The following is a 23,341-nucleotide window of genomic DNA, read 5'->3' on the forward strand; positions in this document are numbered from 1 at the left end:
TCCGGGGCGAAGAACTGCTCCTGAGCCACGGCCACGTCCTCCTTGCTGGAGGCGTACTCCCGGCTGGAGATGTTCTTGTTCTCGCTCATTTTGGTGACGATCCAGCGGACGAGCCCGTCGATTCCACCGGGCTGGGCGCCGCTGTTTCCGGACTGCGCTGCCGTGGCGGACTCGCTGTCCTGACCGGCTACGGGTATCGGCTGCTCGCGGCTTTCCTGGGCTCGAAGTTTGGCTTGTTCTTTGTTCAGCAGTTTGTGGACTCCGTCCCTACAGTAGCGCGCTGCCTGCTCACACATCCTTTTGCTGCGGAGCGCTCATGATGCGCTCTATGGGGGCGAGAGAGACGCCCCCCAACCCCCACCAAGCTCACCAGTTACATCACAGCACCCACCCCAAAACACACCCATCCATCCTGCATTTCCTACTTAACTCCAATATTATCAATCTGACGAGAAATGGTCATTATATTCTTATGGAACTGACCTTTTTTAAATTTGGACAATTTATAGTGACTTTGATGCTCATTCACTGTACGTCTTATTGTAAATTATTTTTATATTTCTATTGGGTAAAGTGAATACTTTGAGTGAATATACACTTTGTTCTTCTAAAATGTGAAACATATATGAAGTTTGTTGTTTTCAATGTTCGGTTTGGGTGAGCAGTCAAGTAACACCCATCCATGTTGCTTTAGAGACCTTAGTGTGTGTGTGTCCTGTGTGGCTCACTTTGTCCCAATGGGAGGATCAGAGGATTTTACTCTTGGAGTAAGAGTGTCCCTTGAACTGTCAGTTCAGCTCCTCATTAGAGGTTTCGGTGCGTGTGTGTGTGAGTGAGTGTGGGGGGGGGGGGGGGGGGGTGAGAGTGTGAGTGTGTGAGAGAGAGAATGGCAAATCTAACCTTTGGTAATGAGCGTCTCCTCCAGCTCATGCCCTTTCAGCAGAGTAAGCTATTGCCTGCAATGTGCCGATTGTCTAACAGTGTGGTTTGGACAAATGAACTCCAGGTATAAAGTTGACACTTTAACATGCAGGTTGTGAGGATGAGGACAAGGCAAAATAAAATAAAATAAGTAATAATAATGCGTTCTGTATCCAATCACCGAGGCACCAGAATTGTTGAGCTCTCTTGACATGATTGCCCCTATGTGGACACGAGTGTGCAACTACAGGCATCGGGCAGGTTTCCTCTGCAGGTTTTATTCAGTTGACTCTTCAAATATTTATGAACACAAATGTGACAACTAATTATTCTAAGCAAACAAATATACACAGGGCAATTCTGTCTATTATTCTGACACCAGCATTGGAGTTTAGGCATTGACCAAATCATTTGTCAACACATCGAACTGAAGCATCATAAAAATAAGTTACACACTGAAGGCTTGAGTTAAGATCATTTCCTGTGCATTTGTTTATCTATTTGTCACACATCTCTCTCTCGGATTACTCAGAGCGGTAGCCCTTTCAGGTAATAGACCCAAGAACAAGGTCTGCTGTGGCCCTCGGAGCACTGGCTGGAGACGGTCAGCTGGCCGAACCACGGCCCCGGGATGCCTTCAGGGGGGGCCTCAAAGGATATCAGGATGTTGTGGGTCTTTTTGGAGAGAATGGGGTCCGCCTCTTTCACTGTAAAACAATTGTTGTCCACCTAGGAGCAGGGTAAACAATGCTAAATCAATCACAGATATATTAAAACGTTAAAGACATTAATTCAATTGAAGCATTTTGTCGAAGCTCGAGGTCTAAACAGGAGAGTGTAAAAGCCAGACGGCAGCACTCTCTTTACTGTAACTGTTCCAGGCTAAATTTAAAGCTGCTTGCTTCACTGCCAGTCAACCAGAAAATGATGTCATTGGATTTCAACAGACTTCTTGTGGTGCACAGTGGTTGTATTGGAATTGAATTCCGCTCTTCAGTCTGGTTATTTCCCTGCAATATCCGGCCATGATCACGTCTTTACCTGAAAAGAGAAAGTGGTGGTCTGCAGGAATGTATTCTTGAAGGGGATGGCAACACTGTGACCGGTCCGGACGCTAAACGGGCCCTGGGCTTTGGGAGGGAGGCTGATCCCATGCAAGGGAAAGATGTAATCGCCACCGATCGCTGAGGACACGCTGAGCTGGCCCCTCACTTTCCCCAGCTGATGAGGTTCAAAAGAAACCTCCATGCTGACCTCTGACCCCGCCTGGGGTAGGGCCTTGTCCACTGTGAATTCCGGGCAATCAGTCTGCAGCAAGGGGATCACATGACAACAAATAAATCGCTGTGGTAACGTTGGTATATTTATTGTAAATGTCAGGCTATGGCTTTAGCTTTCTGCCTCCTGAGTCAGTCACTTACCTTCATGCGCCAATATAAAAAACATAACTGCTTGATATCAGTTTTACAAAATGCATTATTTGTTCGTATTTTTGGGCTGAGCTTGTCTCCACTCAAGTCTAGTCATCAGTCAAATTTCAACTTAACACTTTTAGGAACAAATGAATTCAACACATCAGGTGTAATTGTCACTACCAGGGAACCACACAACACATTGTACAGCTGTCTTCACAGCCTAAGTAGTCATTGTGACAAGTGTGTGTGTGTAGAACTGGTGAAGTGCCCCTTTGAAAGAGTAAAGTGCAAAGCTACAAAAGCAGAGAACAGGCAGGGGTCGACAGAACATTCCGGTATCACAGGAACATGGCGTGCACCCAAAGTTTCAAGTCGTTGGCACATGTCTGTTGTTTTCTTACCTTGCCTGAGTACTCAGTTTTGAAGCGGGCGTGGTTGGTAAACTTAACAAGAACGGAATGGCTGCTGCCCAGACAAGTGTTGAAGTGGACGGTTTTCTCTGGCGGTGGGGGCAGAGCTGTGAGAAGCAGATCGTAGTGGAAGTAGCCCAGATCATTACTGTGTAGAGTCAGCCGGGCTGTGGACTCGCCTGCACGCAGGGGCTGGTACTCGAAGCTCAGAGAGCCCTGAACCGAGGAAACGCACACGCACACAGAGAGAGACAGAGTATGAGTTGTGTGTGCACACGGCTGTTTTTTCCGTACATAATTATATGTCCTCGGTATTCACCTTTGACTGTCCTGGCACAGTGTGCAGAAGTGGGGCACTGATTTCAGGGCATTTACACTCAGTGGTCAGGCAGGTGGATGTGGTCAGGGGGTTCTCCACCTGCACAGTGGCCGAGGCCGTCTGACGGACAGGAGTCACCAGCTCTATGGTGGACAGGACTCCTGGAGATGTGGCCTTGAAGGTAACAAGGTAGTACAAGTACTCACCGGACCCCTCATTACGAAACGTCACCTAAAGGGAAGGGTTAAATGGGGGACGTGAGGACAAGGCTGAGAAATATATTCAGATCTGGTCACAGAAATGTGTGTGAGAGCAAACCTTGATGTTGTAATGTCCCTCTCTGTATGTAAAGAAAGACATATTGTAGTCTCGACGGGCCAAAGCGGAGACCTCAATGTATTTTAGACCCTTCAGGGACACCGTATCATCTGGCTTGTCTGGTTTCAGGATCTCCATCAACACACGGAACCTGAGCACACGGAAACACTCATGACCAAAGAAAACCATCTTGCATTCTTACTTTCAGGGTTATAAAGTGTGTGCATTACCGCTGTTGCTTAGAGAGCCAGTTGTGCACAGGGAGCATTTCTGTGTGGTGAGTCTTTGCCGGCAGTTCATGCACAATGTTGTCCTCTGCCTTTGGAGGTTCAGCAGTTCCTTGAAGGGAGTACAGCATGCCCGTCCCATCAGGGAAGGAGAAGAAGACCGATCCCTGAGGAAATAAGGAGCGATATGACAAGTTGATGTCACACTTCATTGCTTACATTGTTTTGTTTTATCACGTAGAATGCATTACACTGCTCTGAATATGCACAAAAGAAGCAAGCAAATAAGTAACGGATCGCGTTTAAACTTTAGTGCCCCTCTACCAGGTGTTTCTTCCCATCAGCGGTAACGGACAGCGGTCGGTAGGTGATCTTGTACGTCTTCTTTTGGAGGGGTTCAAGGATCACAGAGGACGCAGCGCTCCACTGCTCTCCCTCTACGACAGGCCTGATGCTGCAGTGCTGGTTTGTGGGGTTGAACACGGGCAGAGTCCGGCTGTGAGAGCCACGCACTGGGCAAAGAAAGTTCACCACCTGGAGACGAGCAGTCAGACGGAGGTCCGAATTATGCAATATGTAGTACACAGGCAGTTCCATGACTCAACGTGCTCAAAGATATCACTTAAAGCTATCGAAAGCTTAAATGCAGAGGGAAAACTTCATGTATGTACCTGTGTGTGTATGATGATTGGAGTAAAGTTCAAGCTACTATGAGGAACTTTAATTTTGTATTGATTGTGGCGGTTTCTGCGGACAGAAACTGTAGTGTCTGAGTACCAGAGTCCCATTGGAAAACATTTTTCTGCAGCAGGGTCTGACAGTCTGCTACGCGCAGTCCTGGTTCCCCGAGGCATCAGTATTAAACTGAGACTGTTTCACAACAAGTTAAAAGTTCCTCACAGTAACTTTAATACATATTGCTTTACTTCAAAGGGTGATCACACTAAGATAGAAACATGGGGATATTACTCAGTCAGATGATGTCTGTACTCAATAGGGAATACGTTTGTCGCCTTGTTTTGACTTTTAGCTGCCAGAGCACATTAGGCTGATGGAATGTCACTGTTCAACACTGTGTATAAAAGTGCATCAATCAAACCTCTTTGCTAGTGGAGGCTACAATGCAGGAGCCTGTTACAGTGAGGGTAACGGGTGAGGGGAGGCCCTCCACACAGCAAGACAGGTTCTGATATCTTTTGTCGTTAATCAGTTCCACCGGGGCAAAAGTCACTTCGAAAGGAACCTCCATGCCGGGACAGATATAGCCTTTAGCTGGTGTGATGGACAACTCTGGAGGAAAATTCACTGTTTCCCACTGGAACCTGGTTAGACGGATGAAAAGCAAACGACAGGATATAGATCCAACCAGAATAAGTCAAGAGTCCCAAAAGCAGACTACTACAAAGTGAATGTTTTCATAGCAAGTTAAAGAAAGTCTTCTGTTGGATTACGCAACAATTTGTAGACTCTAATAAAAAGAAGCAACTCTACAAAGTTTGTCAGGGCTTCTTCTGCAATTAGTCTGTATGAGGTTTTTATCTGACTGAAATTGGATCATATAGACTGTATGATATTTAACCTCACCTGGCACCAATGTCCCCAGCGTTCATCATGACAATCCTCTTCCTGGCTTGGCAGCGCTGGACAACAACTCCAAAGGCTAGGTGATCCTGGTCCAGCTGGACCTCCACACCCTGACAGGTCAAATCAGAACTAGTGGTTAACATGACTTCATCTAAATTACAGTATCGAGTTAATGCGACAAACTCTAAACATTTCTTGTCTATGTGTTTCTAAATACAGTTCGCACTCATTCTTTTTAATGGACATCTGTGGAATTTGTGTGAAGATAATTCTGAGAACAGTTACACCCGTTAACTTAAAGCACTTTAGAATAGAATTCCCTGCTTGTCAAGGCACGCAAACACATCAAGCATTGTGCAAACGATGCGTATTTAAAGTGACAGGAGATGTCACAGCATTACCTGGCAGCAGCCTTGGATGGTCAGTAGGGGGTGTAACAGGCCCGCAAACTCCGCCTGCAGCTCAGCGGTGAAGGGAGGCGTGCGCTGACGAGGCGAGAACTGGATCTCAACATTACACGAACCAACACTGGCTTTCAGGTTCAGCTCACCTACTGGACTGAATGACAGATCCTGTAAGAGGAGTAGGAGGAGGAGGAGAATATTAAGTTTTGCTTGCGTGGACTACTCTTTATCAGTGTGTGTGTGTGTGTGTGTTCCCTACCCTTGGATCCAGAGGTGTGTTGGTGTTAAGCAGCAGAGTAAAGGAGAGGTCTAAAGGGCTGCGATTGACCAGAGCCACTTGTTTTTTCACCTTCTGACCCAACACCAGAGATCCCAGCTTCACTTTCCGCTGCTTGGGGTTCTTCACCTCCAGCTAGGACGGAATGATACAGATTCAGGAAAAACAGATCAAATGGATCAGAATTGAATAACTGATATAGTTTAGTTGAAATCGTTTTATCTGCCCCTCTGTGATTTACCGTGGCTTGTTAGCTTGCCAATGTGTAATTATTAACAGAGATAGCTTACATACTAGCAGCCCTAGACTGTATTTTCCGGGGCGTGTGAAGATGATGTGGACGGTAGTATTGCTGGGACACATGCTGGGTGACTCATGGCCTCAGCTGTCCTACCTCCCAAAGAGAGACCCTTCTCTCTTGCTAGTCACTCAGTCAGTGGGCTTTCGGTATCGCTAACTACTACTACATTCTAGCACACAACTGTTTCCGTCGCAGTGATGTGATCAGCGTTATGCACAAGAAGGGATGTTGAACAGCAAAGTGAATTATTTTGGCATCACTTGAGGACATGTTTCATCTCTGTCCCAGTGTGTTCCCCTTTACACAGCGTCTCCATCCCGTTAGAATAGTGTGGTACACTTCACTGCTCAGAAGAGCACACAACCTGCTTCCTGTTGCCGCTGCTCAGCAAAAGTTACAAAGCAACGCGTCAACACGGTCATTTTACGAATACATTGACGCATTCTTCCTTCTTCCTTCTCACCTTCATCTCGATGCCATGACCTAGTATGTCGACGTGTTCCGTGACACAGCTGTTTAAGACAAAGGTGAGTCTTTCATGGTAGTGGCATGGCTCACGAGGATAGAAGTTGACCGGTGCCTCCATCACAGCGCCAGGGGACAAAATAACCGGTTGGAAGTCCATCTCTAGGTAAGAGGTGTTTCTGAACTGGGACTCCACACTGAGGAGGGGGAGGAAGAGCAAATCTGTGCATTTTAACTCTGGAAACTTTCTGAGTAGACACCTTTACCTGACACATGGAGAAAAACAGACACACACAACTACCTGATGTCTCTCTCGCCTTTGTTGCTGATCACTAGAGTCCGGGAGGCCGGCACCATGCCCGGACTGTACACGAAGCACTTGCCAAAGTTGTGCTTGGTGAAGGAGAATTCAAGGCTAGGTGCTACAGCTCTGCCTTCGATAGCAAATGTAAATGTCGGCCCGTGCTTCACCTGACAAGAGGAAACAAGAGAGAGAGGAATACAGGAGTGTTGTTGACCGAATCAAGACAGAAAGTTACGTTTTAACATCGGTTTAAACACAGCTTCCACCAAATTGAACAATTTCATGGTGTGACATTAAAATAATTTCATTTATATTTCATTGGTAAATGCAGGATAAGATTTAAGTCTGCGGATATCTACCGGTATTCTACCATTTATACTTCATTAATAAAAGGCGTCATTGTTGACTTGCTTTTAAAGCCGATGAACAATGCAGGTAAAGTCAAGTAGAATACATAAGTGTCTGAATTTGGCAGTAATCGTAGTATTTGTCTCAAAGAATAAAATACAATACAAGAAGATTAATAAAAACAAAGTTTGAGTAGAAGATCAGTTTTAGAGCAACTCACTGCAGCGTTTTCACCACACTTAACAGAATGTGGAAAAAATAACACAGATTAAGTATTCATCAAGGCTTAAAGATAATTTATAGCTGTGCAACTTTTTTTCTTTTCTTATCAGTGCAGAATGAGGCCTAACCAGCCTCATACCGCTCTACAAACCCTGATGGGAGATCAGCATCTCACCTTGACACTCAGTCGGACGTCTCGCAGGTTGCAAATGCTCCGTGGACAAAAGAAGAGCAACGATCGCAGCTGCTTCCCAACCTCAATTGTGCCGTTTGGTGGCTTTGCTTGCAGGTGTTGCAGTAGCTCACTGGGACCCGTGAGGTCAAAGTTCACTTCTGATCGGAATCTTGCCAGATTGGACACCAGGAAATTAAAGGCGGATTGCTCTGAAATCCCCACCTGCATATAGTGCACATACAGGTAGATGTCACGTTTCAGCTTCGTGCATCTGAGTGTTTGTGTCTGTGAAAGTGAGCTGACCTTCCCGAAGTCCAGAGTGTTTTTGCGGTCGGGGCTGATGTCTCTGAGGCCTCCTTCTGGCTTCTCAACTTGAACGGAGGTGCTCATGCTGAAACAGTCGGCTTTAACTGTGAGCGCGAGTGGCTCTGATTTCCTCTTCACCCTCAGAGCCAATCTGAAGCTCACACAGCCCTCCCGGCAGGGCGTGAAGGACACCGACAGCGGCAACCTGCAACAAAGAGTTCACAACAATTGACAGTTTCAGTGCTCTCGATGACTTCCAGCAGTTTGCTGTGATAGATGGGTTGTAATAAATTGAATTAGTAGTGAAGCGACGTGCAACTTCCTCACAAAGCTTTGATATTTGACACGTTAATCCCCTCATGCCAGATGCACAAACGAGTGCGGCGGGGATGACGGAGTTTTGTAGGCCAACAACAATTGCCGAAAATAAACTTTGTGTCAAACAAAAGTTTACGATACCTACACGTTTGGTTCAGCAAGATCTTCACAAATGAACCACTTTTTATGATGTTTGAAGCTTGAAGGCAATCAGCAGAAATAAAAAACTAACGTTATGAGGCTATAAACGGACTGCACCACATGGACATGAGTTTACACAAAGAGGTATTTTAGGTTGTAGAACAAAACGTTTAAATCTCTTAAGCTTGTGTTAACCACAGACCTTATTTCAGGCATCAAACCAAAAACTCCAACAAACTGACTTTGAGACGAGGGAACCGGAAGTGCAGAAACGCTGACTCATGTCTGGGTTTTGGGGACTTTGATTCCTGCTGCACTCTAAACACCAAGTCAGTGATTGTGTTTTCAAAATAACGGACGCGGATACATTTCTAAACCTCATGAATAATATCGAGCATTTTGAAAGGAAAGTCGTTACGTTGAGTGGTATTTAGTGTATGTTGTCGTGACGTTAACCTGTCTCTGGCGGCCACTGTGCCGGTCACAGGCTGCAAAATGAGGCTGGACTGCTGGTCATCAGAAAGAAGAGACGACTGCAAGACAGAGAAGTGGAACAGCTTCTCCTCCCCGTTCACCAGATCCACTGTCTGTTCCACTTTACGACCTGTGCAGGCACACACACAGACACACAGACACACAGACACACACACACAAACACACACACACACACACACACACACACAGTATCTTCGTCAGGCTTGAGCGTGTGCGGATACTTTTCTGCAGGTAACTTTGACAGTGAACTTTACAGACATATCTAGATCTATATATATATATATGCACTTGAACAACAAAACCCATGCACACTGCAGGAGAAACAGAGGAAAATACTCAAAGAACAAAAAGCATTGCTTTGCGTTTCATTCGTGGTGTGACTTTGAAAGAGATGTGTGATCATGTCCCAGTGTAAATGCATGTACAGTGAGCATGTGTGTGTCCGTGTATCTATGTATGTTACACACCAACAAGCAGTTCTCCAAAGTCAATGTGAGGTCTGTCAAGGTAGACGAGGGGTTCTTTAGTGGTGCCCACGCACAGGAAGGGGACAGACAGTGACAGAGCCTCAATCGTAAAGCTCCAGAACGACTCCACCGCTTCAAACTGCTCAGCTACATATTGAAAACATACCTGCACACACACACACACAGCAGAGGATTACAAATGGCAAACAATAAAAAAAAAAGAGGACACGAACAAATGTATGGGAAAAAACACAAGGGCGAGAGGAATAAAGACGTGGAAGGATGAGAGAGGAGAGTGACAAGCAAACTAGAACTGATTCGATCAAATGAGTTGAGCTGGAAATGGATTACGGAGATACAATTCAAAAGGTACTAGATTAAATGGACGGAATGGGACAGGGTTAGATTTGTTGCGATGAAGTGGGACATGGGGAGACAGGGACGCTGAAACAATAATGAGATCAAATATCTCAAATGAGGGGAGAGATTGAGATTGACCGATGTGCAATGACATGAAGGAAAGAATTAGATGATATGCTGTGAAGGAAACTGGAGGACAAATGTTACATGGGGTGGTGGTATTTTACACCACCATTTTGACTGTGTGTGTGTGTGTGTTTCCATCCTTACTTCCGCCTTCTTCCCAGGCAAGATGGTGCCACATGGGGTGAGGCAGCAGAATGGGCCGCCACCTGTGTCTTCACACCTCCACTTGAAGGAGTAGGGCTTACTGGTTGGGTTCACCACACTAAAACATCTGTGGTGTAAAGCAAGAAGACACACGTATATATACAAAGTGTCAGGGATTAGAGTGACACTCATCTCTCGCTCTCTCTTTTTTACCTTGTTGATGGCACAGAGAAGTCAACAGAGTTGAACTCTATGACCCTGGTGTTAGGGTCCAGATGGCCCCTGAAATCAGGGCTACGGTGTTTCCCACTGATATAGTCTGAGTCCTCCAGGTGAAAGTGGCAGTGGGGCAACAGGCTGCGGCCACACACCGAGACACAGGGAGCCTGATCTCCATCCTGCAAGTTGGGGACACTGAAAGAAAAGTTATCAACAAAGACTGTTACTATTTATTGTGAAGACATCCATTCATGTCCTCACAGTCATTCTGTCCTTCTCCACGTCCAGGGGTTATATCAAAGAGGGTGATGTCATTTATCATGACACAGAGCTCAGGCCTTGAGGTGTGGCCAACTTTTAACCTTATAGACGCAGCGTGGAAAAGTAGTCGGGCTGGGCTCCAATCATGGGACAACATCAGATCCCCTCCTCTTTTAACTGAGGCACCTTTCGGTTTGGCTTCACTGTCATATAACTTGTCTATTCTTTGTTTGTTTTTTCGATTTACTGTACCTGCTGACCAGCCTGCCCTGAAACTGGGCCACTTCCACAGGTGAAAAGCGGATGCTGAAGTTCTGAGTGGAACCGGGCGCTAAGGCCCCTATGCTGGGCTCGACGCTGATGGGCAGAAGCTCTGGATCCCCCGTCAGAAGAGAGATCACGCCGGCGGGGCGGGCTCCGGTAGACACGGCTCCTGACCTGCTGCCTGGTCGAGGGGTGAGGGTCCCTTCTGTCATGGCGAACACATGTTCACATTTACACACAGTTTCAACCCCCTTTCTGAAAAGTGTAAAAATGTAATATATTTAATATATTCAAGAAGAGTGAGAACAGTTAACGCTGATAATCACGGACAATTTGACCTTATGATTCATAATAATATTACTGTGCAGTAATACCTCCTTGGTCATGGTTTACTATGTTGTTCCTTGGATCCATGAGGACTTGCCAGGAGTATTCCAGTTTGACAGTGCCGTGATTCACGAGCTGCAGTCTGCACACACACACACACACACACACACACACACACACACACACACACACACACACACACACACACACACACACACACACACACACACACACACACACACACACACACACACGAGTATCATTTTAAGTGTCTGACCCTTCAGGGTTGCTGGAACAATATATATTTGTATAGTTAATAATAATAAATAGAAAAATGGTTTTGGGGTATCGCTGGCTTGCTGATAGTAAATGTTGGTTTCATGGAACAGCATATACGTGGAGGCGGACTTACTGGTGGAGCCTGGTTTGGTAAAGCATGGTGTCTTTGAAGTGGATGATGTCGGTGTTGCAGCTGAACTTCACGTAGTCACAAACTGCGCTGATTCGCAATTCTATCTCCCACTGGGAGCCCTCAACAACAGAGCAGCAGGGCTCAGGATCCGTCATTATCACCTGCGTGCAAAACATGTGCGCTCAACAATCGTTGTGAACTCGTGACTCTCTCTTCAGCATCTCTTTCACAGTCGCCATGTTTACCTTATTCTTCACGGGCTGCTGTGGTGCTCCTGAGGCCTGCTTGGAAGGACTCAGCCACTGCACCGTCCTCTGTCCGTCGTCCCAGTCGGCCACCTGCTCAAGCGGCTGCTGGAACTCCACCTGACTAACCTTGCAGCTTATTGGCTTGCTGGTAAGAGTTACTGGCTGATTGGAGCTAAAGGTGACAGTCACTTCCTTGGAACAACCAGCATGAAGGTGCCCAACCTGTAAGAAAGAGGTTATTTTTGATAACGCACAGCCAAGTATTATATTAAGCAAATGGCAAAAAGAGAGCAGTGTTTTAGACTGAGTCCCTTTCATTAAAACATTTTTTTTTTTAACCCCCACACCTGTATTCCTTCAATGCTTTACCTGTGGTGAAAAGAAGACATGGGATCCGACAGGAGGCCACTCAAACCTCACTACCTGGCCGCTGCTGTGGTTGGTCATGGTGAAACTCTCTTGATAGGGATAATCTACATGGCAGTCCCCAAAATTCAGCACCTCATAATTACCTGTCAGAGAGAAATAGACTTTGTAGAAAAATTCCTCGATAAGAAACAAGCTTACATATTAAGAAACACTTTCTCTGTTCAGAATCAGGTAACAACTGGCACTATGGTTGATAATTGAACCTACGTCACACCTTGCCCTTTCCATTCTTATCACATGACAGGCCTCCTGCCCTCCTGTCTTCTCTTACCTCCCTCTTCATCTTGCTGATCTATTTCCTGCAACGACCGCCTGATGTTGTCCAGAGAGACGATTCCTTGGTAAGCTTCTCCGGTCACTTGTATTGTGGTTTTGCCGTACTGGTTGTCCTCCACCTGCAGGGACATCTTGGCCTCAACACTCAGGGGCTTGTCAGAGCAGAAGCTGACCTCAAGCTCCACCTGCTCGTTAACGCCCAGCCTCAGCATGGCTCGGTGCACCGACTGACGCTCTGTGGAAGGAGCAGTGTGTCATCAACAAGAAATATGGCGAAGGCTGTCTCCAGCATAGGAGAGAAGCCTGTGATGAGCTCAAACACTGACCTTGAGTGCAAAACACCACTATCACAGTATATTTCAAGTGAAAACAGAAACACATTTCGAGAGTAATTTGTTGATAAATATTTGTTGATAATTTAGCATTATGACACAAGTTGCACAAACTTCCTAGGCGCCGGAGCCTGTCAAGCTTTCATAGTTGTGTATGGAAGCTGTGAGTCCGACAGCAGATATCCTCGAAATTCAGAGGAGAGTGTTTCATTTTTCGCCTTCCTGAAGCCAAGAACGCTGGAGAAGCGATGTTGAATACAGATTGAACAGTGTGGAAGACCACACTCACAGCTGAATCCATCAAAAATCAACAAAAACTTCTTTGTTTGCTCCAAGGTAAGATGCTAACAACGTTAGCTATTCTTATCACATTAGAAAACAAAGACTGCTGAATATGAATTATTATCAATTTATGATATCCAGTGTATGGATTGTGTCAATAATGTGGGAGCAACACCCTGGCACGCTTTAAACAAATGTAAAAGTGGAATATTTAGTTTTATAATAGCTGATGAAAGCTATAAGGAGTCATAACTAAATTTAAACCTAGCTTTTAAAAAAACCCAATATATTGACTTACCCTTGTTTCTCTTTCTCTTTCACGTGAGTTGTCAACACGTGGGTCATCCCTGATGAATTCCATTGTGTATTGCTAACTGCTAATTGTTTAAGTGAGGAGGGGTTTTACGAGTTAAGGTTGTACCTGAGTCAATCTGTGTGGAGTGGATGGAGCTGCAAGTGTTGCCAGGAGCAGCTTTGAGGGTGAACACTCCATGTTTATCCAGCATGTCAATCTGGACCTACACAACACACAGAGCCACACAGCACCTTTTTGTGTAGCTTATCTACTGTATCATGTGTCGTAAATACAGGTGATTTTGATTTCTTTTTATAGTTGATGTCGGTAAATATGTAATTTTGCGAAAACAAATGTACTAAATCTATAATAAATAAAAGGATAAAGGAATATGTCTCCTCTTACCTGAGCTGGAACATTGCCATCATTTAGCAGCACCAGGGGCCGGGTATGTCTGCGCCCTACCAACACTTGTGTGAACTGCAGCATCGGGCGTCCTATGCTGTTCCTCAGAGCTGGACGCGCCACACATATATTGGGCAGATTGCCCTGTCCCATAAGGCCGAACTCCAGCACCTTGCTCCTGTGGGAGTAAAATCTATTTGTGTCTTGAAAATACATTTGTGTAAAATCATTCATATCCATAATTTGAAATGTTTCAATGTATATTCACATTCATACTGTGATATTGGCCTGTGTCATTGTCATATGTTATTCACGTCACTGAGGCAGGGGGTTTGGACACAGGAGGGAGAGGGGGGGGGGTATAAAGTAATGTACAGTGCTATTGTGAAGTTAGTTAACTCCGGACAGCTCGGTATACTTTGTGATGCAAATGAATCTGCGTGAACTTGTGAAAATCCAATCTCTCTTGTGTTCTGTGGGTGTTCGCCACTGAGTTCCTAGTAGTGAGATCCTGTGGTGTCTCACCACGAGTCAGATAGATAACAGTTACTGAGCCAGCCGTCAGGTATTGAGTTTTAACACAAGTCACAAAGTCAAAGAAGCTGATCATCAACGGGGGGAAAAAACCACAACACTCCTGAATGTGGATGCTCTGGATTTGACAGAGAGAAGAGTCGGTGGGCAGTGGAAAGACAAGAGGTGATGCTATTCTGTTAACACATTCACATTAGTAGTGGAAATGAATGGACCAATCGACAGCACAGAGAGCAGTAAAGTAGCATACGCAGTCATGAACTCATACCTGGTGATTGTCTCCAATGTGGCCTCAAACACAGCACTGTAGAGCTGAATCGCCTGAGGTGTGAAGGTGACCACAGCGAACAAGTGTGACTTGCTGGGGATGCTCAGTGTTGTAGCAGACAAATCAAAAACCTCCGCGCTACGGCACGTCTGTAAGGAAACACCGTATTGACATGCTAACTACTGTGTACCTCAATCAGAAATACTCCTGTGCGCATTCATCTGTGTGTCCTTTACACGCCTTACCTTAGTGCCAACATACTTGATGGCCAAGCTGAGCACACAGGGCACCTTGCTGTTGTTGGTGAGTTTGAATCGGGCCCGGGCCGTCCGCCCCACCAGGATTTTGTTGAAAATGAACTTGTTCTCGTCCCGGACGTAAATGCGTTCAGCATTGCAAAACTGCTCAGAGGAGAGCTGACTGCTGTAGTGGCACAGATGGTGTTCCTCAAAGATGGATGCCATGTCTGACGCTATACCTGGGAGACAAAACGAAAGGAAGGAAAACTACAATTACTGCCTCGCGGTTGTATGCCTCCGCTAACCAAGCCTGTTGAGGTTCGCATCCATGTCCGTCCAAAAATGATCACTTTGATCAAAATGATCACCAGTGATCATCAGCCAAAAATGCTTTTTGGGAGGTCACGGTGACCACCAAATTCTAATAACTTCAACCTTAAGTTTAAGTGGACGCTGTGCTAAATTGAAAGAAATTCGCTCAAGGAGTTTCTTGAGATATCATGACAATGGGACGGACGTGAGATCACAGGGACCTTTACATATGACCACTAAAAATGTAGTCAGTTCATCTTTGAGTGGACGTTTGTTCCAAATTTATTGACGGCTGACAAGCATGGAGGTGAGATATTTGGAAGCGACCCACAACTTTGGTCAGGTTTTGTTCATTAATCAAGTCAGACAGAGTAAGATCACACTGCTCTCACCTGGCCTGCAGACGTCAGCCAGCAGTCTGTACGGTATGCCATCAGGCTGGTCTGAAGGATCACGGTCACTGACGTCAATGAGCAAACCCTGGTTACAGTTGCCCAGCTGTTCAGCCACACAGTCCACTGTCACCACCTGCTGGGAGCCTGGCTGCAAGCACCCGGCGCAGGGAGTCACTGAGAACACCCCCGCGGTGAGGCGATTCTGGAGAGAAACGTGGGAGGATCAGTGAGGTACAGATGAGAACACTGCGAGGGAAACTAGCACAGTCAATAACATGGATGGAAGGTGTCTCTTCATGCATGCTTTTTTCATCGGCTTCATTTTCGTTGTGCAAATGAAAACTTACACACAAAAGACAAAAAGCTCTCCTGGTATTTTGACATGGATCTCAAGAGCATGTTTTTTATACTTTTCTTTCTTTCCATTAAAGATTGCGTCGTCGTTGTATCTTCTGAATAAACCGTGCTAACGAGACAGCCTCGCGAGCATCAGAGCACTCTTTTTTATTTATGAAACGCACCCTAGAACTTTTCACAGCAGACATATACGACACATTATATGTTTGGAAAACCACAGGTGGGTCTAATAAAGTTAACAATGGCTTTGTTCCATCAAGCCATCAATTAATAAGTAACACCTCTGTTTGACAAGTTACAATGCTGCTGTGAAAAAGGTCTGCTATACTGTCGTAAATGTGTAGGATCAGCAAAGATAACATCACGTTTGATCGATTCATACAAAACATCAATTAGCACGTCGTGCTTTTTCAACGATTACCTCTGTGAGTAAAATGGGCTCTCTGACACTCTGGTTGTTATCGCCTCCACCAGCAGTCTCTCACCTTTAACACACTCTTGTCTTTCTGGACAGACTCGCGTCTCAGTTTGCTACCGTCTGAAGCGCGTCTCTCTGATTGGCTCTCTTGAGGCGTCTTCCTACCTGGACCCCTGAGACCAGCACACAGGGACACAAACCACAATTTATCTTCAAGCAAACTGATTCTGGAGAAGGACTATGACAGTTTTAAGACCTTCAGCTTGTCATCGCGTCAAACAAGCAGTTGAGACCTTTCATTTATGCACAAGCTTTTTTTTTTTTGGTCTTGCTCACCACTGAATTGGAATTACATAAACCCAAGTCATATGAATTGGCAATTGTAGTCTGTATTGTTTTTGATTTGTTTTACTTTTATATCACAGGGCTCATCAGCATAAAAGCAGCACATTCCCACTAATAGGCGAAAAAACAACAACATTTGGAGGGATTGACAACACAATGATGGTTCATCGAAATGTCATTTCTCCGTTATATTACATTTTATTATGGGATTGTGTCACTTGTGGCAGCAGACATGGTTTAGAATGTGCAGTATCTCATCAACAAGCCAAGAACTGAGCTTCTATTTTTAAACTTCCACTACTTTAAAACTTGATTCGTGGTTTCAAAGCATTTTTATTTTTTTGAATGACTTCCATTCCATCTTAGTTTCAGAAAAGTACCAGCCCTTGTGTTTGACTTTGTGTGTGTGTGTGTTCTGTTCTCCTACCCTGCCTTCCCCGGTGGCGCAGGGTCCGTGGTCATGCGGCGGATGGTGAAACAGGTCTCAAAGTCTCCGTTGTTCGCAATAGTGAAGCTCTGGCTTTTCTTGCAGCCATAGACCAGTGGGCCAAAGTTGAGGTCACATGCAGGTGTGATCTTGTACCTAAAGGACCACACAGCAATTCAGAATTTGTGCAAATGTGAAATGGTAAAAAAACAAAGAGCGATGACGCAATCTGAATTGATTGTAATATTGTTCCTTAAATACTAATGCATATTACACAAAAGTGATATGATAGTATGAATCAAGCATTCACCTGGAGAAGACAGACTTGACTGAAACCTTGATGTCTATGGTAGCTACGGTTTCTCCTCCATTCCCAATGCTGGGTTCAATCACCTGCAGAAGAGGACATCTTAACTTGAGTGAGCTCTAAACTGCTTCTATGAATGACCATGAACATATAGTTCAACCTCCACCACTGTAATCACTAAGACCGTTGTACGGCTCTGACCTGGCAAGCCAGGACAGGTTGCTCTCTAATGAAGACTTCTCTGTTGGGCCTGCAGAGTATTTGCACTGTTGTGGGCTTCTTGTGGGGCATTACAGTCCCACTCATGGGGGACACCTTGAAAATGGAGTCCAGGTTTTGGCCAGTCTGCGGCAATGTAAACCTTGTGGAAGGAGACGAATGCAAGTTTCACAACGTTGTTAGCTCCACGGTAGTTCAGTTGAAGTAATGTCAAACCCAAACTGATACTTTAAAAGTCAAGAAGTAGCAGTTCAAACTCACTTGTAGGCTATTTCATATTTCCCTTGGTTTTTCATCCTGAGAGACAGTTCGGCATTTTCAAAGACTTTGATGGTTCCAAAGTCCACATGGCCATCTGCTTCAGAAACAAGAGCGTTTCATTTGAATGACGATGATCAACCCAACGGTAAACACTGGATTCAAATATCAGTCTGAATTACATGATTTACAAAGGTAGAGACGGAAATGTTATGTTTTTGTATTTGTAAGCTCTACCAGTTCTTACCTGGTATAATCTCTAGATTTATGTCATAGGCTTCAGCGCTGACCTGAAGGTTTTCTGTGTGCACGATGCCTAGAATCTTCTCCACATCGGAAACCTGAAACAAAACACAGAGCACGTACTGTATATACATACAAACTGACATGTGAAATACCTAGTTTGACACATATCTGCATTGACTCTGTATGCTATATTTATCATTCATTACAGCATGTGTGATGTCATAGTTTTACTACACCTCCAGACGCAAGATCTTCTTAATGTGGAGTGGCCTCCTGGCCCTGAAGTACAAGCACAGTGGGAAAGAGGAGTTGGGTGGGATGATGCCCTCATCCTGTGGTACACTGAACTCATCACCCAACTCCTTCACACCCTGAAGGCTCCAAGACACTGGCAGAGCCGTCTTATTATGCAGCGCCACGCTGTGAGTGTCCCGCCTAGAGAGAAGGGAGGAAGAAGGAACGTTGACCGTGAAAAAAGGACAAAGGCATAGACAGAAAATAATTGCTGTTGTCACTGTAATTGATGCACAGGATTTTGACTTTATCACACTGCTTCCTTTTTGGAGGGGGTTCACTTGTGCTTTGTGAAAATCACTTGATACTCTTGAATTTCTCTTCCCTGAATTGGTATTCTATGTTTTTGGTACCTGTGCAGCAAAGTCCTTTTAAAGTGAAAATGCTTGCAGTCCAGCTCCAGCTCCGGCCGGACGCCCCAGCAGGAGAGGGTGATGATGACAAGCTCCGGATTGTCCTTGATTTGGCACACAACGCTGTCGTTCATTTGTCCCAGTTTTGTTGGGTAGGCGCACACTGTCAACTCCTAGCAGGACAGAAGAACATTTACATTTACCAACGCATGTTATAATATTATAATCATCCATATACAACTACAATGAACACCAAAATATTGTATATCTTGTATTTCCCAGTGCCGTTAGATCTGTCGGGTACCTGTTTCTGGTCAGGTTTAAGAGTCATGGTTGGGGGGTCCAGCAGATATGTGGTGGCCTGGCTATCATGCAGGAAATGGAACTGGACCTCAGCCTCCAGGACTGAATTGTTATGAATCACTAGTTGCTCCGTGTTCTCTGTGTACCTATTTTCCTTGTATCTACACGGACACAGACACGTGTGAATCTGTAAATATAAAAGGCAAAGACTGATACGACCACACTGCAACATTCACAGCCATCACTCTACCTGTCTCTGGTCTTGCCACAGAGTATCGGTCCAAACTCAAAGCATTCAGGTTTGATCATGTAAGTCTTCTGGAGCCCTTCTTCCATTTGTGCTGCCTTCTTACTGTGGGCAAAGAGAGTCCTGAGGAATGCATGAATGGTAACATTAAGTCCAACTGGAATCACATTTAGTCAGACCTTCATGCATTAAAAGAGAATTGTAAATATTTATATATTTTATTCTTAAAAGAAAGAAATAGAGGATGTTTGTTAGGTAATGCAGTTCAGCTTCTAATTGTGCTAATTTTACATTTCAATTCCCATGAATTTCAGCAGTGCAGTGCAATGCATTTGGGCTTTAAGATCTTTTTAGGCAATTCGTTTCAAATTTCTGACTGATTTTGTAACCGTCAGTCTACGATAGAACACTGACGTCACTACTTTATTTAGAAATATTGGGTGAAATATCAAAATGTAATGATTGTGTAGTGTTGATTTGTATCTGTAACATCCCCTCTGTCTTCACCATTTATATTTCTGCATTAAGTTATTGTTAAACAATGCTGACTGACATGTAGTCTTTGCAGATGGAGGGGTAGGTGCAGATTCCTCTGCAGAGGAGCTGGTAGAGTCTCCGGGTCCCCAGGAGCTCAAAGCCGAAGGTCTGCTCAAACCTCTCAGGGGACTCCGAGTAGAACCAGATCTTCAGAACCAACTCACCGTTGGCTGGTACAACCCACCGAAATGTTGTCAGGCTGCACACAAACACACACACACTTAGTACAAACAACAGCAACGTTGCAAAGAATGAAACCCTATTTGTGGTTGTGGAGTGTCTTCCCTTGCCTCTGCTTGCGTTTCAGCTCTAAGTTTTCTTGGTGTTGGTCTTGTTCAGTGCAGTCAGACGAGGAGGCGCCGTGTAACAGAGGTGAGCGAGGCCGGTCCGAGTCCTTTGCCTTTGTCTTGGCTGAAGTTAGTCTCCTGCTCTTCTGACTCTCTCTGCTCTTTTTAACTTTGTTTTTTGTAACTGCAACCTCCTCCATGCTGCTCTTGCTGTGACCTTTGGGAACTGTTCCTGCTGCCTTTTTCTTTAATGTGCACACATAAACACCACGCTCAATATTAGATGGTGACATCACTTTTTACAGTAAATTGGTAGCACATTTCCTGTAAATCCTGCTGCTTCTTGGAAACAATTGTCACTTCCACGCTGGTAATTTTGCACTTGTTTTAGCGTATATTCATCTGGTGTGAAATAACCATCACCTTTACAACTGATACTCGCACATCTCCCTGTTCGTCCAGCCCTGAGGGAACCAGGAAGGTGAAACAGCTACAGGTGAGTTGACTGTCAGATTGCTCCCTGTTTTTGGGGAAAGGAACCATCGAGAAAGTGGTGGGAGGCGGGATGGGTGGGCCGCTGGGTCCCAACCCCAAATCATCCAACACCTAACCAGATCAGAGGGGAGAAGGAAACAGATGAGCCAATGGTGGTCAACCGATGAAAAAAACAAGAAATAGACAACATTTTCGGAAGACGTATACAGTAAATTATATTTACTACAAAAACAGAAAAATCCGCCGTACCTCGTCCAGTGGAGGCAGGGTGCTGCCTTTGAGCAGCTCTGCAGCACTCGGAGAGTCTTTCCCTGTCACATTCAGGACAATATGAGGGATGATGTCCCGTGGAAGCACCGTGTTTGCCATCTGACTGGGTATTGGAGAACAGACCTTGCTGCCGGCTCTCTTGCTCTTCTTGCTAACAACAGCGGTCTGTGCACACAGGGGTGACGATGTATCACATTGGTGTGTTATGACCAATGTTTTGCAGCAACACATTTCTCAGTCACGCATTCTGTAATATCATTACTTTTCCCTGGCAACAAATAGTGTAAGGGATTACAATTTCTAAAACAGGAATATAGTCTATGCTGTGAATGAAAATGGTTGGAAACAACCATTTTGTTGGGATCAGAAGAAAGGTTGGAGTGTTCCAATGTTATTTAAAATGCAGCAGGCTTGTTGAGCGGCAGGCAGCAGTTTAGGAGAGGATAAAGAAGAACAGCATCTTTGTCTTCATTTTTCCAGGCAGTCTTAACATAATTATAGAGAAAACATGACTGACGGTCATCAACCTCACCCGCTTCTCTATTGGGGCATCCTCTCCAACGGGGAACGGGACCAACAACAAGCCCCGGGCTCGGTCCCAGTGCTGCAAGATGTGCTCCACCTGTCCCTGGCTCTGCTCATACGCACTGAACTGAGACTGCAGCTCATCCACAATGCACTGGATTGGCTGGATAGTCGAAACATCAAGGGTATTACAAAGCGGTCATCAGCATTTTATGTTTTTTTCTGGTGTGGCAGAGGCAACAGAATATTACAGAACAGTTCTTCTCTCAGCCTCTTCATCGCTGCACTTTCTACACTCTTGAGATCACAAAACATACTTCAAGTCAGTTATGATTGCAAAGTTGGTGATTGAATGTCATTCCTGCTGTAGATGGGTCCATATTGAGATTGAAGACAAACATTGATAACGATTACATTTTTTTAAATTCATGTAGGAACAAGAGAACAAGACGTCGGATGCATGAGGGTGACTATCATTGAGAGTGCCCTACAACTGCCTTGGCCGTTAGATTGCAACTCCTGGTTCTCAGTCCAGCTGTATTTATTGTAGGAACTACTTACTGTACTCTATGACAACATGAACAACAGTTCCATATACAACTGTAACACCTCAGGCTTCTTAAGACCTATAAGGACAATGTTGTTGAACTACTTCGCAACATGAAAGCATATAGGCTATGCCTCTGCAGTAGGTTCCTAACAACACTCTTTTCCCTGGACTTCTGTTTGTTCCACGGTAAAAACACCCAGTTGTTGGACCCAGTTGTTATTTGGCCTGTCCTCTTTTTGTTATCGTCAGCATATTCAAGTAGTGTTGGCAATTTTAAAAATGACTCACAGCAGATTTATAAAGCTCTACAGATGTCATTACTCCATCTTCCCCCAAAGTTTACAGTTGTGTGGCTCAGTAGGCCATACTCTACCCAGTAATATTAGAACAAGTAGCCAGTAGTTAAAAACAAAGTCCATTATAAAATACCTTCAAAAGATCTCACATTTTTACCCGTTATTCCCTAGTTTCACGTATTGTAGGTACATGTAATTATCAGTACCTACTGATAATATTCAAATACAGTGTATTTGTAGTGTAAACCTACCCTTTCTCTCTCCAGCTGGTCTGAGGGTTGAGGAGACTCTGCATGCACGGCTTTGGTTTCTTCCGTCTGCTTTTGCAAATCACCCGCCTCTTTGCTGTGATGCACTGTAGCAGCAGAGGGGACCATATGTCAGCAACTAACCAATCAGATTACAGTCTACATACTACTATTTGCTTGATATAATTCACATTGTCCTGGTGCCAAGATATTGGAGAATGTTTTGTGTGCAGCATTAAACAAAAGGCGGATTCTTTGCCCCTGCTTGCACCTTCATTTGAATTATGCTGCTCTCTGGCGTCCACGAGTGACTCTTTAGAGTTGTGACAGGAAGACATCCGCCGCAAATTCGATGGATCTGCTGACTGCAGAGGAAACCAAACCAATGAGTTTCATGATGACCACCATTGTTGTTATTCACACAGGATTTTGTTCATTAAAGAGTGTTGGTATGGAATACATTCTGTATTCAGACCTGCTTCCACTCCAGCAAGATCTTCTTCGACAATTGTTTAGAATCCCTCTTTCCGCCCTTTCTGCTCTTCATCTTCAACTCTTCTTCCCTCAACCTTTTCATCTCCTCCTGGAGCCTCTTTTCTTCCTCCTCTTTCGCTTTATGCTTGAGCTCCCTTTTACACAGGCGCACACACATTCACACGTTTTTATGTTTGTTTGGTTTAGAATATCACCAATTCTTTGGTGAAAGCTGCGTCTACTAAGAGCCCCAACAGTTTAATTCATTATTGTGAACAAAAACTAAAAAACGAATATGTAGAGGCAATCTCAAACAAGTACAGTCATGCACACAACATGA

General features: G+C 44.8%; 2 protein-coding genes across 2 annotated transcripts in view; both read right to left on the reverse strand.

Annotated features, from left to right (window-relative positions):
• The window catches only part of LOC306786654 (uncharacterized protein), a gene marked incomplete at both ends in the record, with an annotated part of 2,960 nt that extends 2,664 nt beyond the window's left edge, over positions 1-296 (reverse strand). The window contains one exon of the mRNA XM_079281487.1: positions 9-296. Within this exon, the coding sequence (XP_079137613.1) occupies positions 9-296 (288 nt within the window). The remainder of the gene's footprint in view (positions 1-8) is intronic.
• A 1,153-nt stretch (positions 297-1,449) lies between these two features.
• hydin (HYDIN axonemal central pair apparatus protein) overlaps positions 1,450-23,341 on the reverse strand; it is a gene marked incomplete at both ends in the record, with an annotated part of 63,979 nt that continues 42,087 nt past the window's right edge. Inside the window, 48 exons of the mRNA XM_079282677.1 lie at positions 1,450-1,650; positions 1,963-2,229; positions 2,738-2,962; positions 3,066-3,296; positions 3,384-3,534; positions 3,614-3,777; positions 3,935-4,144; positions 4,710-4,932; positions 5,195-5,304; positions 5,596-5,766; positions 5,858-6,010; positions 6,640-6,838; positions 6,943-7,112; positions 7,691-7,912; positions 7,994-8,201; positions 8,912-9,059; positions 9,418-9,583; positions 10,048-10,174; positions 10,261-10,461; positions 10,780-10,996; positions 11,166-11,260; positions 11,531-11,691; positions 11,776-12,000; positions 12,148-12,290; positions 12,479-12,718; positions 13,519-13,615; positions 13,798-13,975; positions 14,600-14,748; positions 14,845-15,077; positions 15,543-15,747; positions 16,388-16,493; positions 17,093-17,248; positions 17,403-17,485; positions 17,601-17,760; positions 17,880-17,973; positions 18,124-18,217; positions 18,359-18,557; positions 18,770-18,942; positions 19,074-19,233; positions 19,323-19,442; positions 19,873-20,055; positions 20,147-20,388; positions 20,567-20,749; positions 20,888-21,073; positions 21,441-21,596; positions 22,531-22,634; positions 22,799-22,892; positions 23,003-23,156. Coding sequence (XP_079138803.1) covers positions 1,450-1,650; positions 1,963-2,229; positions 2,738-2,962; positions 3,066-3,296; positions 3,384-3,534; positions 3,614-3,777; positions 3,935-4,144; positions 4,710-4,932; positions 5,195-5,304; positions 5,596-5,766; positions 5,858-6,010; positions 6,640-6,838; positions 6,943-7,112; positions 7,691-7,912; positions 7,994-8,201; positions 8,912-9,059; positions 9,418-9,583; positions 10,048-10,174; positions 10,261-10,461; positions 10,780-10,996; positions 11,166-11,260; positions 11,531-11,691; positions 11,776-12,000; positions 12,148-12,290; positions 12,479-12,718; positions 13,519-13,615; positions 13,798-13,975; positions 14,600-14,748; positions 14,845-15,077; positions 15,543-15,747; positions 16,388-16,493; positions 17,093-17,248; positions 17,403-17,485; positions 17,601-17,760; positions 17,880-17,973; positions 18,124-18,217; positions 18,359-18,557; positions 18,770-18,942; positions 19,074-19,233; positions 19,323-19,442; positions 19,873-20,055; positions 20,147-20,388; positions 20,567-20,749; positions 20,888-21,073; positions 21,441-21,596; positions 22,531-22,634; positions 22,799-22,892; positions 23,003-23,156 — 8,137 coding nt within the window. The remainder of the gene's footprint in view (positions 1,651-1,962; positions 2,230-2,737; positions 2,963-3,065; positions 3,297-3,383; positions 3,535-3,613; positions 3,778-3,934; positions 4,145-4,709; positions 4,933-5,194; positions 5,305-5,595; positions 5,767-5,857; positions 6,011-6,639; positions 6,839-6,942; positions 7,113-7,690; positions 7,913-7,993; positions 8,202-8,911; positions 9,060-9,417; positions 9,584-10,047; positions 10,175-10,260; positions 10,462-10,779; positions 10,997-11,165; positions 11,261-11,530; positions 11,692-11,775; positions 12,001-12,147; positions 12,291-12,478; positions 12,719-13,518; positions 13,616-13,797; positions 13,976-14,599; positions 14,749-14,844; positions 15,078-15,542; positions 15,748-16,387; positions 16,494-17,092; positions 17,249-17,402; positions 17,486-17,600; positions 17,761-17,879; positions 17,974-18,123; positions 18,218-18,358; positions 18,558-18,769; positions 18,943-19,073; positions 19,234-19,322; positions 19,443-19,872; positions 20,056-20,146; positions 20,389-20,566; positions 20,750-20,887; positions 21,074-21,440; positions 21,597-22,530; positions 22,635-22,798; positions 22,893-23,002; positions 23,157-23,341) is intronic.

Source organism: Melanostigma gelatinosum, assembly GCF_949748355.1.
Source record: "Melanostigma gelatinosum genome assembly, chromosome: 1".
NCBI lineage: Eukaryota > Metazoa > Chordata > Actinopteri > Perciformes > Zoarcidae > Melanostigma > Melanostigma gelatinosum.